Raw genomic sequence first — 15,444 nt, 5'->3', positions numbered from 1 at the left:
TTTTCTGTGACTTTTGTGGTCAATGCATCGTCAGCCTTCAAAGGACATCATGGAATTTATTTGCTTGAACACTCTAACGAAGGCATAGTATAGCTCAGATTAAATTGATACAATGGGATGAAATTGTATGGTTTATACATATTACATTGTTAAATAGTAGGCCAGACTTCTAGCAAAGTCACTCCTCCTTAATGGTCACAGCTGGGATGTCAGACTAAGATGAAGGCAGGTGAACTAAAGTGAACTGGATTGGGATATTTTACTCAAGGAATGATGAAAGCAGAAGAAACTGAGTTTTAATAGTGAGGGAAGATGTAACACAGGCAATCTGGAGCTATAATGCAAAGTCTGACTAAGTAATATCAGTTAGACTTCACGAAAAGCCTATCAACATAACCATCAGATGCTGATAAGGAAGAAATTGAAAGCTTTTGTGCAGTGTCAGGAAGAAATTGCAGATGTTGAGAAGGAAGAAATTGAAAGCTTTTATGCAAGAGTCTAGGAAAAAATTGATTGTTTAAATACATTCCTTTGTTTTCAAATGTATTACATCCTGAGAAATTATTCATTGATAAAGATGCCAAGAGCCACTTTGACTGTTTGAATAAATACAAACCCACTTTTTGCATTCAAGTTGATATATTAGGACTGAAGGAATATTATAGCTCTTTGCCATAGCTTGAAGTTACAGGCCAAAGCAGTCTGAAAAGCTGGAGATCGGGCTGATTTTACCCAGGACATAAAATAATCCTTATTTCAAGTTGCACAGGGCAGATAAACGCATTGGAGTCCAAGATGAGATAAATAGCTCTGTAGGAAGTTCTAACCCTCATTCTCCTTTCTTCCCCAAACATACAAGCAAAATACGCTATTGTAAAGCATAATTCTTTTTCAGTACTGTGCAATGGGGTATGGCAAGAAATTAACCTTGGCCCTAGATAGGGATAGCATCCATCTCCCTATTGTGGGCAAGATTCTCATATCAATATATCTCAAGACAAATACACTGTGTTCTGCCATGAATAAATATATCTTGAATTGTGCATATTCCTGATCTCTGCTTCACAGCTTAACATTTTTCTTGACTTTCTAAAAAGGCATTGCAGTATTTAAGGAAACTGTGCAACCATCCGGCTTTAGTTTTAACTGCTCAACATCCAGAGCATAAGAGAATCACAGAGAAGCTTGCAGTTGAGAATTCCTCTCTTCGGGACATCCAGCATGCACCTAAACTCTCGGCTTTAAAACAGGTAGGCACACAATAGACCAGATATATGCAATGCCCAGTTGCTGCTTTAAAAGGGAATAGACAGCACTGTATCTGATTTGGTGTAGCAGTTTGTTATCTTCTAACACACGTGTATGTGTGCCTCAAAGGTCCTGCAAATCCCAAGTTACTAAACTTAAGTAGGTTGTTCTTGTTGGATCTTGAAAGCTACGCAAGCAAGTCCAGGGTTGCTGTGCAGAGGTGAGCAATGACAAACCATCTCTGTTCACCTCTTGTCTTGAAAACCCTACAGGGTTGCCATAAGTCGGCTGCAACTTGATGGCCTCTTTCCCCACTATGGAAAGTGAAATATGATTCCACCTATTTCATTTTTGGTAATTCTTGCTGAAAGCTGTCTAATGTTGGTGACCGGACAATATTTCACTTCTAATTTGAAGTTCTCAGTGGCTGAAATAATGTTGTTTTTAAAAATTATTATGTTTGGCCTTTAAGTTGCTGCTAGATTGTGGCTTGGGCAATGGTGGTTCCCCCGAGAATGGCACGGAAACTGTTGTGGCACAGCACAGGATACTTATCTTCTGTCAACTCAAGAGCATGCTGGATATCGTAGAGCATGACCTGCTGAAGCCTCACTTACCTTCTGTTACCTATCTGCGACTAGATGGCAGCATACCTGCTGGTCAGAGGCATTCCATCGTTTCACGGTAAGTTCGGCCTTTGGCTATCAAAGCCCGCGTTAGCTGCTTCTGAACGGAAGCCCGTGCAGCTCGCACTGCTGCTGGAGTCTTGCAGTTAAGTTAAAACTTTCTCCAAGACAAAAGACAAATAGCAGACTCAAGTGTGGATTCTTCAGGTGTAGTTTTCCAGTCCAGGCTGTTCAGCTACGCTACACAGATTCCTCCATATGTAACGTTTCCACCTACTCCACACCCCACTCCACAAAATCAGCTTCACTAAGCACATTTTCTTTCTGCCTGAAACTAAATTATTTTCAAATGGCACCTTTGCCCTTAGTCTTACAGAAACATTTTACCACTTTTAAATTTTAATTACTCAAGAAGATATCTCTTTTTGACACTGGGTACAGAACCTCCTGAGAAGATAAGTTTCCGTTTTTGGGAGAGGGGGTGGGGAGTTCTGTTTCACGTGTTGTTGGCTTCTGAGATACAGAAGGTGAGCTTTCAAGCCGCTGTGGTTAAGGGTGGGGTTTTGTGTCACTCTCTTTGTGATAAGCAAAAAGGATTCAGGTACCTGCATTCTTTCACAGATCATATTTGACTTCTGTGACCAGTGTAAGATTATGCAGCTTTCTTGCTGCAGACATCCTAGATGAGAAAGGCAAGATCTTAATAATATACGGCACGTTTTTTCTGTCCATGCGTATAATCAACTGAATTTTTAGTGCTTGTTTTTTTCATTCATAGGTTTAACAATGATCCATCCATCGATGTCCTATTGCTTACTACACATGTTGGTGGACTGGGGCTAAATTTAACTGGTGCAGACACAGTAGTGTTTGTGGAACATGATTGGAATCCAATGAAAGACCTGCAAGCAATGGATCGAGCACATCGCATTGGGCAGGTAAACTACCAAGAGTTGCTGATTCTGGATCATCGGTCCTTTTAGTCCGGAATTGCTTAAAATTTGTAGAACAAACGCTGTAAATGCCTTGCATCAATTGCTGAATTTTCTGTTCAAAACAATAACAAAGATCTGAAGCGATTTTAGAGTAGACCAGCTAAGAAATGCTTTTTACTTGGAAAGGATATTTTGAGTCATTTGGATACTTTTCTTCCCATGATCCCGACATTCTGTCCTACGACATATCTAAGTCCAAAGTGTCATTCTCTGTTTACTGTGACAGACTCCAGGGAGCACTCCTGTTCCTGCATTTTGTATAGTTCAGGGATGGCCAACCTATGGCACTTCAGATGTTCATGGACTACAATTCCCATCAGCCCCTGCCAGCATGGCCAACTGGCCACCCCTGGTATAGTTCACTTCCAGACCATTTCTTCAAGGGAGAAGCCCCACAGAGGGCATCATAGTAGTACAACTTGTGTGTTACTGAGGCATGTGTGATCCTGGGCAGCCAACTGTTGCACCTAGAGAACTAGGTTTAGGTGCTGATAGGCAGTTGCCTCTGGTACTGCTACCTGTTTACCCAGGCACAATGAGGAGTTAAAATCCTGCCTCAGACTCCATTGGTGATCTTTCAGAGGAAGGATGTCCCTATCTTGGATAGGCTGTCCCATCTATTCCTATATTAGGGGTTTTAAAACATCTCATAATTGTTCACTGTGTCTTACAGAAACGAGTGGTCAATGTCTATCGCTTGATAACAAGGGGAACCTTGGAAGAAAAGATAATGGGCTTGCAGAAGTTCAAAATGAATATTGCAAATACAGTGATCAGTCAAGAGAACACTAGTTTGCAGAGCATGGGCACGGATCAGCTTCTTGACCTCTTCACTCTTGACAAGGTAAAAAAAAGCCATTCCTGGTATGGAATTAAATCAGAAACATGATACTTGGGGAGCTTCCTGGATGATAGCATCCCATTACATGAGATGTAGTGACAATTGACGTCTGAGTGGCCCTGTCAGGGGATCCCCAAGTGTGTAGATGGAGCATGGAAGTGTGTGCTCTCGGTAGGCATTTATGTCTTTGCTGTGATTAGACAGACAGACCGTCCTATGTTTCTTTTTTATTCCCTCCCCTTTTTTTCTTGAAGGATGGAAAAGCTGAAAAATCAGATGCTGCCACTTCTGCTTCTGGCAGAGCAACAGTGAAGTCAGTGCTTGAAAACCTCGGAGAACTTTGGGATCAAGAGCAGTATGACTCTGAATACAGTTTAGAGAAATTTATGCGTTCGCTCAAATAAGCTTTCTTAAATGCAATGACTGCTCGTCCACATTTTCAGCTGATATTCAGCAGATTTCAAACCATCTAGTATAACATGTAAATACTAAAAACGATGAAAGAGTTGCATTTTGAATAATGCTACCTAATTCACTCTGAGGTAGTTAAGTCTTAATTATTTGCATTATATAAAGCCTTTAAATGTAAACTTAATGTAAAGTTGTTTTGAATTTTCCCAGTTATAGATTCGTATTTCCTGGAAAAAAAAATAAAGCAGAACAGGTTTTGCACATTCTGATAAGTGTTAGTCCTCTTTCAAAATCTTAACTCCCCTTATCCCAAATCTTCAGTAATTTGTACAGATTGTTTGAAAACGTCTTTTACTTGTTATTGTACATCTCTCTCTGAAACCCTATTTGCTTTAATGATATGTAAAATAAGTTAGAGTGTGATATGTAAAATAAGCTACAGTGTGATATGTAAAAAGTTAGAGTGAAGTTTGGTTCAAACCACCTCAAGGTGTGCGTTGATATAGTAATGGCAAGGCCTTGAAGTGGTAGTGAGGAATTCAATGAAGGTTCGAGTATTCAGGTCCCTCCTTCCTATATTTAAGTATGTGGTGCTCTTCAGTCTTCTGACATCATTTTGAGAGCAGTTGACTTTTTAATAGGAATTTACACCTAATGGCTTGCTTGAGGCCATTTCTGCATCCTTTTTAGAGGGTGCCATTTTTAAATTTTTATGTGTGTATATATAGTAATGGCTAGAGTGTAGCCCAGTCCAGAGATCAAACATATCCTGTAGGTTTCAATCCTATATTTTTTGTAACTAAGAGAGGAAATATATAAACAGAGCTTTTCCAGAAGTAGATAATTGTAAAATTGAAAGTTCATGCTGGGAAAAAAAAACTCTAATGCACTAGTGCAGGACTTTCTCCAATGAGAGAGGAAATGCTTTATTTAGGGTCTAGATGCCCACATCTACTTAAGAAATACCTACATTGCATCAGAGGAAATGGAACGTTTGAGCTAAAATCATATACAAGAAGGTTATAGTGACTGAGTGAGAATAACGATAGCTGTACATTTTTAAAAGGGAGCTGGTAGTGACGTGTCTCTGTTCATAGATGTGCATGTATGTACCAAATGTACACAGTTTTCTGACTATATTAAAGGCAAACCTGCATAAGCTGTCAGAATACATAGAGTATATGTATAGATATCTTATCGAAGGTTGCTGTGCACTTCAGCATCGGAGCTTGAATAGCCACGAAACCTCAATAGTATAAAGTGATTGTTTTTGATTTTTTTAAAAAAGGGAAAAAATGTTGGCTGATGGGGCAAGATTGTTTTGCGATATTCAAACATGAATGAACGTGTGTCAGATTTTAGTAGATTTATGACCTGCCGTATTGTAACATTAACTTAGCATTCCATGACACGGAAAAAAAATTAAAAAGTGAACTGGTATAAACAGTCCTGTGTGTTATTCATGTCGTTCTTTCTATCTCTCTGACAGTAAACATCATAGCTGTATAAAATTACATTTTTCTGATGAATAAATAGTCTGAATGGAGCATATTTTGGCCAGCTATGGTAGTCTTATCTGGTTGTACTCTGTCATGCTTTGCCGCTCCTGGCAGGAACAGTAGAAACCCTGGCTCTTTATAGAATCTGTAGATATTTTCTATGGTTTCAAGAGTTAGCTAACTTGTAATTTTGTCCATAGTCTGATGGCAAAGAGATGCTCGATTCTGGTCATGAGTATCGAGCAAGCCATGCTTAATATTCTAAGTGGGGGTCACACTTCCCTCTGTGGGAGAGATTTGAATTGTTTCTGTGTCAGGGACACATACATCCTCCCAGGGAGAAGGAACAGCTACAAGCCCCATTTCAAATGCCTGTGTGCAGATACAAGGTTAAGTAGTTCATTCCTGGATTCATGTTGGGACTGAATGTCTAAAGCCACTCTTATCTCATGCCTATATTCCAGAAAGGTATATATAGCACATTGGCTTTCAGACGACACACTGCTTCCAAAAGACCACTATATCAACTTACCTAGTAAGAAGAAAAGAGTTAGGCATTTAAATAGTGACGAGTGTACACTTGCTTGCCCTTTCAGACTTAGGGGTTTTCAAGGCAAGAGACTAATGAGGTTGGCTGCCATTGCCTTCCCCTGCATAACAACCCTGTGTTCCTTAGCAGTCTCCTGTCCGAGTACTAACCAGGGCCAACCCTTCTGAGCTCCCGAGATCTGACGAGATCAAGCTAGCTTGACGTTTCCTCCAGTTTTTGAATGTTGGTTGTTAACTGGGCTTGGTGTTTTTGAACAACATCATGAGCTACATATGGTGTGGGGTACGGGAAAATGGATGTTAGCCAGAGGATAAACTTAACAATATGGTGATTTCCATGCATCAGAAATAAAATGTCCTGTAGTCATCTTAAAAACATCCATTTGGGCATTTTGTGTTCCCACAGCGTGGAAAACACAAGCATTGCAAGCCAAAACGGATTTTGTTTCCTGCCTGCTGCACAGAGCCCTTGTTTGCCTCGCAGCTGCGCCCGCCATTTTGTGTGCTGCTGCAGAGATGCTCTGTGCCTCTGCCATTTGATGAAGTTTTTCCACAGAGGTTTCCTCTGCTTTTCAGCTCATCCGTGCGCAATTTCCATGTAACAAGTAGATGAATAACGTTTGTTTTGCCTAGCACTCCCACACATGTGTTTTTGTTTTTTTTATTCAATTAACCTTTATTGGCATAATAACACAATATTTATGCACATTTGTCAGTGACAAAACATAAACATTTTGCTGCAGGCTCCAGAATCTCCTTACAATCACCATTCAACAGAAATATAATTACTTGAGTGTCGGCATGCTCTTCAAGACCCATCAGTAAAGGCTCTAAATATTTGCTCCTAGGCCTGTTGTAAAGGGGGCAATACAATAGTTTCCTTTTTGTTGTTTTGAGGAGGATGTCTGCAGAGATATGGCAACATAAATGTGCAAATATTGCAGCTTCTCTAATTGTGTCACCATAACTTCTCAGACATCTCCCTCAAAACAAAAGGAAAAACAACACGTGCGGTGGATTGCTAGGTGAAACAAATTTTAATCATCTACTTTTGACATAGAAATTGTGCACAGATGAGCTGCAAGTAGAGGAAACAGGTGGGGAACATTCAGAGAATGTAAGCTGCAGCACGAGAAATGGCAGATGTGAACAGCAAAAATTGAAGATAAAAGTTTTGGGCAGGAGAAATTGTTTCCTTCCTGCTTTTGTTCACACAGCAAGCAGGAAATGTCTTCAACTCAGATTGGGGGGAAAAGTTGGCTAGTTCAGTGATTTTCAAAAAATCCGGGTTGAGAGAAATAGAACGTTTTGGGGAAGAGAGCTGTGCAAACATTTTCCGCAAAGTGATTTTTTTAAAAGACCTGAAGATGTTTTATTTCTGCTGTGTGGAATTCACCAATGCACATTAGAAAGCTTGTGAGCAATGGGGCTACTTTGGCACTTTCAGCACCATTTAATTTGGCCCTAATCAACAAGAGGGTGTGAGATCATCTGAAGGGATCTTTGGAAAGCTGATAGTTTTCTGTAGTAAAATGGACTGTAGATAACAGTCTAGCTATTTCTATTTCTATTACAGATCTTTAAAAAATGAGGTAGGTGAAGGAGACAGCCAGTTAATTTGAGCAATGTTGACGTATCAGCATTAAGCCAAAGTGGACAGTTATAGCGAATCTTTTTAAGAGATGTACACTGCAGGAAAATGCTATTTGGTAGTAGGCCTCTTCCAAAGCGCTTTTGAAATATCTAGAAGATACAATTATATATTCAGTTATTTTAATTGCAGTATCTATTTTACCACACCAATTCCAATCCATTTTGATACAGTGATAAATCTGGCAACCAAATCCCTCAGAGGCAGGGGAGTTTGATAAGGTAACACCGGTCATGGATACCAAAGTTGGACACAAGCCAGAGATGTAACATTCAAGGGAGAAAAGGATTATCCAGCAAAATTTATGAGCTGTGATGGTTTTATTGCATCTCAAGGACTGTGTATGGAGTATACTGTGTTAAGGCAGTTGCTGGGGATTCATAGTTGAATATCCCTTTTTGGGTGATCGTAATCTCCCCTCAAACTACAGACCAATCAGCCTGCTGTCTGTTTCAGGTAAATTGTATGCCAAATATTTACTTAACCATCTTTTGAATTGGATTTCAACTAATAGACCAATCGGAATAGAGCAGATTGGCTTTACGAAAGGAAAGACCACCCTGGACCACTGTATGACGTTGGAAGCACTTGTATCCAAATACCTCTGTAGAGGAAAATCCAATCTTTTTGCAGCCTTTATTGACTTTAAGGGGGCTTTTGACTCTATTGACAGATCGCTGCTATGGCTTAAACTGCAGAAGCTCGCTATTGATCCTAGGCTTCTCCTATTAATTAGATCTCTTTACAGGAATCCCACCTGCCAGATAAGGTGTACACCATCAGGTTCCTTAACACCCAAAATACCAGTTTCTCAGGGGGGTAAAACAAGGGTGTGTATTAGCACCCATGCTATTTAATCTTTTTTTACATGATCTTGCCCCACATTGAATAGTTTCAACTTTCATTGCCCCTATCTGAACGGTGTGCCTCTGTCTATTCTCCTTTATGCCGATGATGCAGTTTTATTATCAAGAACAAGATCTGGTCTCAGAAACATGCTGACTAAGTGTGGTGAATACTGTTCAAACAACAGGTTGGTCATTAACCCAATCAAGTCTAAAATTGTGGTCTTTTCAATGTTTTAGACCTTCAAGATGGTCTCTCAAGGTGCTGACATCGAGCAAGTTAAATTGTTCAAATACCTTGGGATAATATTCCATCATAAGTCAACCTGGACCACACACAGAGATAACACCCTTAAAGCCTGCAAAATTTATCAGCTGCAGTACTGAAGTTTTAACATCAATGGTGGTAGATTCATACCAGCAGCGTTGAAGGTGTTTAACGCTAAGGTGGCCCAGCACCTTTTGTATGGTATCCCCATCTGGATCAAGCATGGCACCAGAAATTGGAAAGCATCAATCAATTTCCTTTATAAGATCTTTGGCACCCGCATTGTGTCCCCTATGGTGTTCTTTGTTTGGAATCAGGGCAACATTTATTAGAAACAAGGGCATGGGTTTGTAACTTTTAAGTTTTGGCTCGTCTTTGTTTTTTGCACTGACCCTAACAGTTTGTCCCAGTTAGAAATGAGAGAGCTTCAGCTTTCGAAATGGTGGCTACATATTGAAAAAAAAGATCTTTTCCTTGGGCTTCTCTTGGGAGGCCCTACAAATGCTCACCGCTCCGGAGATTTACCATCGCTTAAAGTCTAGATTATTTGATCAAGAGTACCAATTTCTCCTGAGCAAAGCACAAAGCTCTTGCTCTCCAATAGTCTTTGGGATTATCCCTCAGAAAACTAGCCCTGCTATATATCTGCAACAACTTATTAATTACAATAGCAGATGGGTCATGACCAGAGCAAGGTGTAACTCTTTTCCGTCAGCACATCTTCAAGGTCGATCCTCTGGTATTCCACAAGATGAGCGTCGCTGTCAATTCTGTCCTGATACAACTGTAACACTTTCTCATATTCTGCTCCATTGTTCAAAGTACAACAACATCAGAACCAATTTGAGAACTGTGTTACCAACAGGATTTATGCTCCTCTCTGATAAAACAAAAATGGCTAAGCTTCTAAATAGCTCTAGTGTGGAAATATCTGAAGCTGTTGCTATGTTTTTGCTCGGTGTACTGCAAGTTGAGCAATAATGATCTTTTTATTGTATTTGAAATTCTTGGCACTGGTTTTATGCCTAATAAAGGTTTAAAGAAAGAAAAGAATATCCCTTTTTCTCCACTGCCACAGTGGGGTGGAACCCTTTTTCCTTGACACATCTAGATTCCAATTTAAGGGGAATTATTTGTAACTCAATGAGAATCTAGTAGTCCAATGACCCCCAAAGAGCAGCAGTGGCGTAGGAGGTTAAGAGCTCATGTATCTAATCTGGAGGAACCAGGTTTGATTCCCAGCTCTGCCGCCTGAGCTGTAGAGGCTTATCTGGGGAATTCAAATTAGCCTGTACACTCCCACACACGCCAGCTGGGTGACCTTGGGCTAGTCACAGCTTCTCGGAGCTCTCTCAGCCCCAACTACCTCACAGGGTGTTTGTTGTGAGGGGGGAAGGGCAAGGAGATTGTAAGCCCCTTTGTCTCCTGCAGGAGAGAAAGGGGGGATATAAATCCAAAACTACTACTACTACTCCTCCAAAGCAGTGCAGCCTACTTCACTACAACCATAGAAGTTTGTGAAGTAGACATTACAGCTTTTGGTGTGATTAATTTGTGGGTTTCAAAACTGGTATGATTTTAATTGCAGCAGGAGATTGTTTAAAGCAAGATCTTTACTCATTAAGATGCAATTCCTGTATCCCTTTGTGTCTGGTTTTCTGCCCTGGCTTTGCACACACACTTACAAAGCTGCAAGTATGGGATATTTCATAAAATGAAACATTTGAATTTATTTCCTTTCCACGTAATTAATTAATGTTGGATTTATTGGCTAATCCAGAGCCAGTGTGGTTCCTTGAGTATTTTAGAGGCAAAAGGGGGGAAATGTATTTCTTTAATGGGTGATTTGTCTCCTATTTCAGCAAGAATAATATCCCCGGCAGAGACTTTTCAAGGCAATAAATGACTTTTGCAGTCATTGGTTGCGCTGATCATCTTGGCCTTAGCTTTTAATCAGCCCCAGAAGCTGTTTATTGCCTCATATTTTCCTACAGAAAACATTATCCTTTAATTAATCCCTGAAAATGATTAGGCCTGGAGATGCAGCTTAGTTAGCACCGTGCAAATGCGGAAGTCCTCCCCTTTTCCCCTGCACATTCATTTTGTTATATGCTGCGGCCAGTTGGCCAGAATCCAGAGCTTAGTGCAGCCAGCTGTAGCTCAGCAGGTTGGACTATACAAGCTGTAAGAGGAAAAAGTGAAGATTGCATGTCAGTATGCTGGAGCAGAAATTGGAACTGCATGCTAATAAATGATCTTGCTGTCATTACTTCTAAAGCAGATGCCCCCAACTTACTTGAGCCTGTTGGCACCTTTGGAATTCTGACACAGGGTGGGTGAACACAACTACAAAATGTCTGCCTCAGATTAGAGGTGGAGCTAACCACAGATGTCAGGGAGTGGGGTTAATGCATAACCAGTAGCAACTCTTCAATATTTGAAGAAGAAGAGGAAGAGGAGTTGGATTTATATCCTTTCTCTCCTGTAAGGAGAATCAAAGAGGCTTACAAACTCCTTTCCCCCCCCCCCCCCCCCCCGCAACAAACACCCTGTGAGGTAGGTGGGACTGAGAGCTCAGAAGAACTGCCCAAGGTCACCCAGCTGGCGTGTGTTGGAGTGCACAGGCTAGTCTGAATTCCCCAGATAAGCCTCCACAGCTCAAGCAGCAGAGCGGGGAATCAAACCCAGTTCCTCCAGATTAGAATGCACCTGCTCTGAACCACTACGCCACTGCTTAGGCAGAAACGCTGACTGACAGGATGCCTTTTAAAATTAATATATTATTTTGAAATATTTTCTTGCTTATACGCAAGAAAATCTTCAGCCATATCTTCAGCCATACAGTACAGATCCTAGTAACAACAGCTGCTGCTGCAAGGTGGTGGGGTTTTTTTGAACCTGTACAGCCAATCAGAAGCCCTACTGGGTAAAAACCCCACTTGGCTTCGCCCACTTTCTAAGAAAACTTAGCAGGTGCCAGGAAAGGTGTCAGTGGATGCTATAACCCCCAAGGACACCCTGTAGGGGACCCCTTCTTTAAGACCAGAGGATAACAGTTAAAAGCTACCAGAACTGATACCAGATCCCCTTCGGGGATCGGGCGGTATACAAATTAAATAAATAATAATAATAATAATAATAATAATTGTAGTGGCCCTTGTGATCTTACACGCCAGACCCATTTAATTGCAGTGTTTCTCTGTGACACAGCTGGCTACTCCCTGATAGCATGGATGGCTACAGGATCTCTTTATATGCACCTGTAATCCAACAATGGAGGACTGTCTGTGTGGGGAGATGTGCTGAACAGGCTCAAAGTGATGCTGTCTCCCCAAGCAGTGCAGTTGGGCTTGGTTGGACCTTTTCCAGCCATGTCTCATTGTTTCATTCATCCTGTCGGAAACACCTGTAAGTGATGCCAATATTAATCTTACATTAAAGAAGAGTTGGGGAAGAAGAGATTTGCTGAAGGCCACACAAAGAATTCAGAGATTTTGCTTCAGCTAATTCTCTCATCCTGTGTATTACAGCCATTCTTCTATACCTGGACACGACAGTCCAAAAACTTGCTACATTTTGCAGATTTTGTGTTTGTATGTGTGAAATTTGAAATCAGCCCCAAGACTGAGGGGGCTAGATAGTGACTGTAACAGGCTCAAAGTCATTCTGTCTCCACAACCAAGGTCTGGTGGGCTTGGTTGGGCCTCAGCTATTCCCATAGCAAGGTGGGCAAGGGCTGAGAACGAATTCCCTTGGTCACTTCCAGGTGGCCTGCAGCCCTTTATGTTCTGCAGGTGTCCTCTGATGTCACAGCCAATAGGAAATTTTACATATCTTGCAAGTTTCAGAATGAGCTTCCAGAACTCTTGATTACTCCTCTACTGCTGTGGTTGATGGCATCCTTGGCAGGAGATGGACAAAAAGAAAGATTATTGTTGCGAGAGATGCTGAAAATGCTAAGCTGTTAATTAAGTTTTAGGGAAGCAGTTTGAATTCACTGTAGTGCAGCTGGAGGCAATCTGACGAGTCTAAGCAGAGTGTCTTCCTGGAATTAGAGTCTTTGGGACAGAAATAGAACTGGAGGAAAGAGACAGCACAACTGATGATGAGGCTTAAACATTCAAGTTGCCATTTTAGAGAGGAAAAGAGCATCCGTGAAAGATGCGGCATGGACAATAAGGTGCCTGTTCACAATCCAGTTCACAAGGACGCAAAGTACTGGGTAAGGGAATTTCACTGGCAATTTAAAACCCATCCATATTTTTATCAGGACTAAGCAAAATAACAAAACAGTGTGCAAGCTTAAGAGATCTCCAGCCCTCTTAAGCATGTGTGTGTGTGTGTTTACTCCATTTATATCCCCCCCTTTCTTCCCAGTGGGGACCCAAAGCATCTCACATCTGTTTCATCTTCTCTGTTTGATCCTCACAACCACTGTGTGGTAGGTGGGGCTTTGTGTGTGTCCAGGGTCACCCACCAAGCAGAGTGGGGAGCCTCTCTGACTCTCCAACCACTTGACTATGAGGAGCTCTTCCCGTGGTTGTTCTCCTCCAGTTGACAAATCCCTCGGACTAAAGATTGTTCATCGCCCTGAGAACAGCCTATGAAAAGCTGGTCTGTGTTACACCACAATTCACTACACTTTTTGCTGTTTATTGAGAGATACTTCTGCATATAGCAATGAAAAGTCAAAAGTAGTACTCCATACACTGAGTGCTGCTTTGGCGTGCTTTCTGATGCAGATACATTGAGACAGTGTCAGGAAACAAGCTCTCTAAAGCCTGGAGTCTGACAGGGAATTCTTCTGTCCTTTCTGTAAAATGCTAATTTATTGCCCTCCCAAATATCCAAAATGCCCTCTCAATAACAAATTGATAAGAGAATGATGCTCTCATCGCCGAGAGAAAGCCCTGTTCACCTATTACCATGAATTCAGGAACACCCTAAATTTATGAAGGCATAAGAACATAAGAACAAGCCAGCTGGATCAGACCAGAGTCCATCTAGTCCAGCTCTCTGCTACTCGCAGTGGCCCACCAGGTGCCTTTGGGAGCTCACATGCAGGATGTGAAAGCAGTGGCCTTCTTCGGCTGTTGCTCCCGATCACCTGGTCTGCTAAGGCATTTGCAATCTCAGATCAAAGAGGATCAAGATTGGTAGCCATAAATCGACAAGGCACATCTGTTTGTAAAAAAAGAATCAATATGTGTTCACTTTACAAATGAAACGGCACCAGAACATGGGCAAATACAGAGTTTAAATTGCATGTTGATCTGTACGTGTGCTGATTATAATGCAAGAATTTGCAAGAATTAAGCAACATGCAAATAAAGAAAAGTCAAATGTATGCTGTAGATGGATTGTACACGTCTTCCCTGTAACTCGTGAACAGGTCTAAGGTGTCTATGCCGTTAGAATACAGAAACACAGCAGACCCATTTAATGGGAGAGTGCAGATTTCAACACAACACCAGCAATGTTGACTGTTTCATTTGGAATAGAAAAGTCTTACAGAACAGTTTGCAGCTGCAGAACATATACTAGGCTTCCAACAGGAAGGGAGTGACCTCTTGGTTTGTATGTGTCTGTTACTCTGATCTCATTGTTACCACAGGGCCACCTAATTTACTATCAGGGGGGCGGGGGAAGGCTGGACTGCCCAAAGTAGTTATGGGAAAGAGACATAGATTATTTTGAAATTCACCCACTCATATGTAGAATCATGGAGCAGGAGATTTGGGAAAGTTACTACATAGTGGTACAGGCTAATACCCTCCCCCCCCCCCCACCCCGGCTTCCCTCACCTTGTTCAGGTACAACTGGCCTCCAAGTTCTGTCTTCCCTGTGGCATTTCAAGCCCCTTTCAAGATGTTTTCTTTTAATTGTTCACAAAGCGTTGAAACTTGATAGCTGGGGGAGTCATCCATTTTGATGGATTTGATATTATAGCATACAATGAGGCAATAATTTTACGCTACAGAGTTCAACATGGCAGAAGTGAGCCTACATGCAAATTTTTGAAAATGCAGTGAAGCATACAGCTGGCTCTGCACTCACAAGAGAGCTTTAAACACAATTGCTTTGGGTATTCTTTGCAGATGCGATCTAAAATGACAGACTAGGGTTGCCAAATTTGCTTTCCTGTTTTTAAAACATTTTCTGAGCCTGATTTTGTAGGGAACTGACCTTCCCCCACCCCCACCCCTGCAAGTATTATATCATATCAACATTCTGAACCCATGAAGTTGCTCCTAACAAGGTCAACAGAGTCTGTCTGACTGGCAGCTGCATTCCAGGGTCACAAGAAGAATTCTGTCACATCTACTTTTACCTGAGCCTTTTAACTGGAGGCACCAGGGTTTCAACGCTGGACCTTCTGTATGCAAAGTAGATGCTTTACCACTGAGCCACAGCTACTCCCCAGATAGATTGTTCTAACACATTTTATTTATTTATTTATTTATTTATTTACTTACTTACTTACTTACTTACTTATTTATTAATTTTTTTT

At 41.3% G+C, this 15,444-nt stretch overlaps 1 protein-coding gene across 2 annotated transcripts in view; it reads left to right on the top strand.

Moving 5' to 3' along the window:
* BTAF1 (B-TFIID TATA-box binding protein associated factor 1) overlaps window positions 1–5,567 on the top strand; it is a 52,976-nt gene extending 47,409 nt beyond the window's left edge. Inside the window, exons 34-38 of one of the 2 annotated variants that reach the window (XM_048505948.1) lie at window positions 1,098–1,250; window positions 1,721–1,932; window positions 2,653–2,812; window positions 3,543–3,713; window positions 3,965–5,567. In XM_048505948.1, coding sequence (XP_048361905.1) covers window positions 1,098–1,250; window positions 1,721–1,932; window positions 2,653–2,812; window positions 3,543–3,713; window positions 3,965–4,114 — 846 coding nt within the window. In that variant the 3' untranslated portion in view covers window positions 4,115–5,567. The other variant, XM_048505949.1, reaches the window with a different exon arrangement.
* Window positions 5,568–15,444: the final 9,877 nt, after the last annotated feature.

This window comes from Sphaerodactylus townsendi, linkage group LG08, assembly GCF_021028975.2.
Source record: "Sphaerodactylus townsendi isolate TG3544 linkage group LG08, MPM_Stown_v2.3, whole genome shotgun sequence".
Taxonomy (NCBI): domain Eukaryota; kingdom Metazoa; phylum Chordata; class Lepidosauria; order Squamata; family Sphaerodactylidae; genus Sphaerodactylus; species Sphaerodactylus townsendi.
The sequence above is the reverse complement of the archived record's forward strand: the minus strand, read 5'-3'. Positions and strand labels throughout refer to the sequence as shown.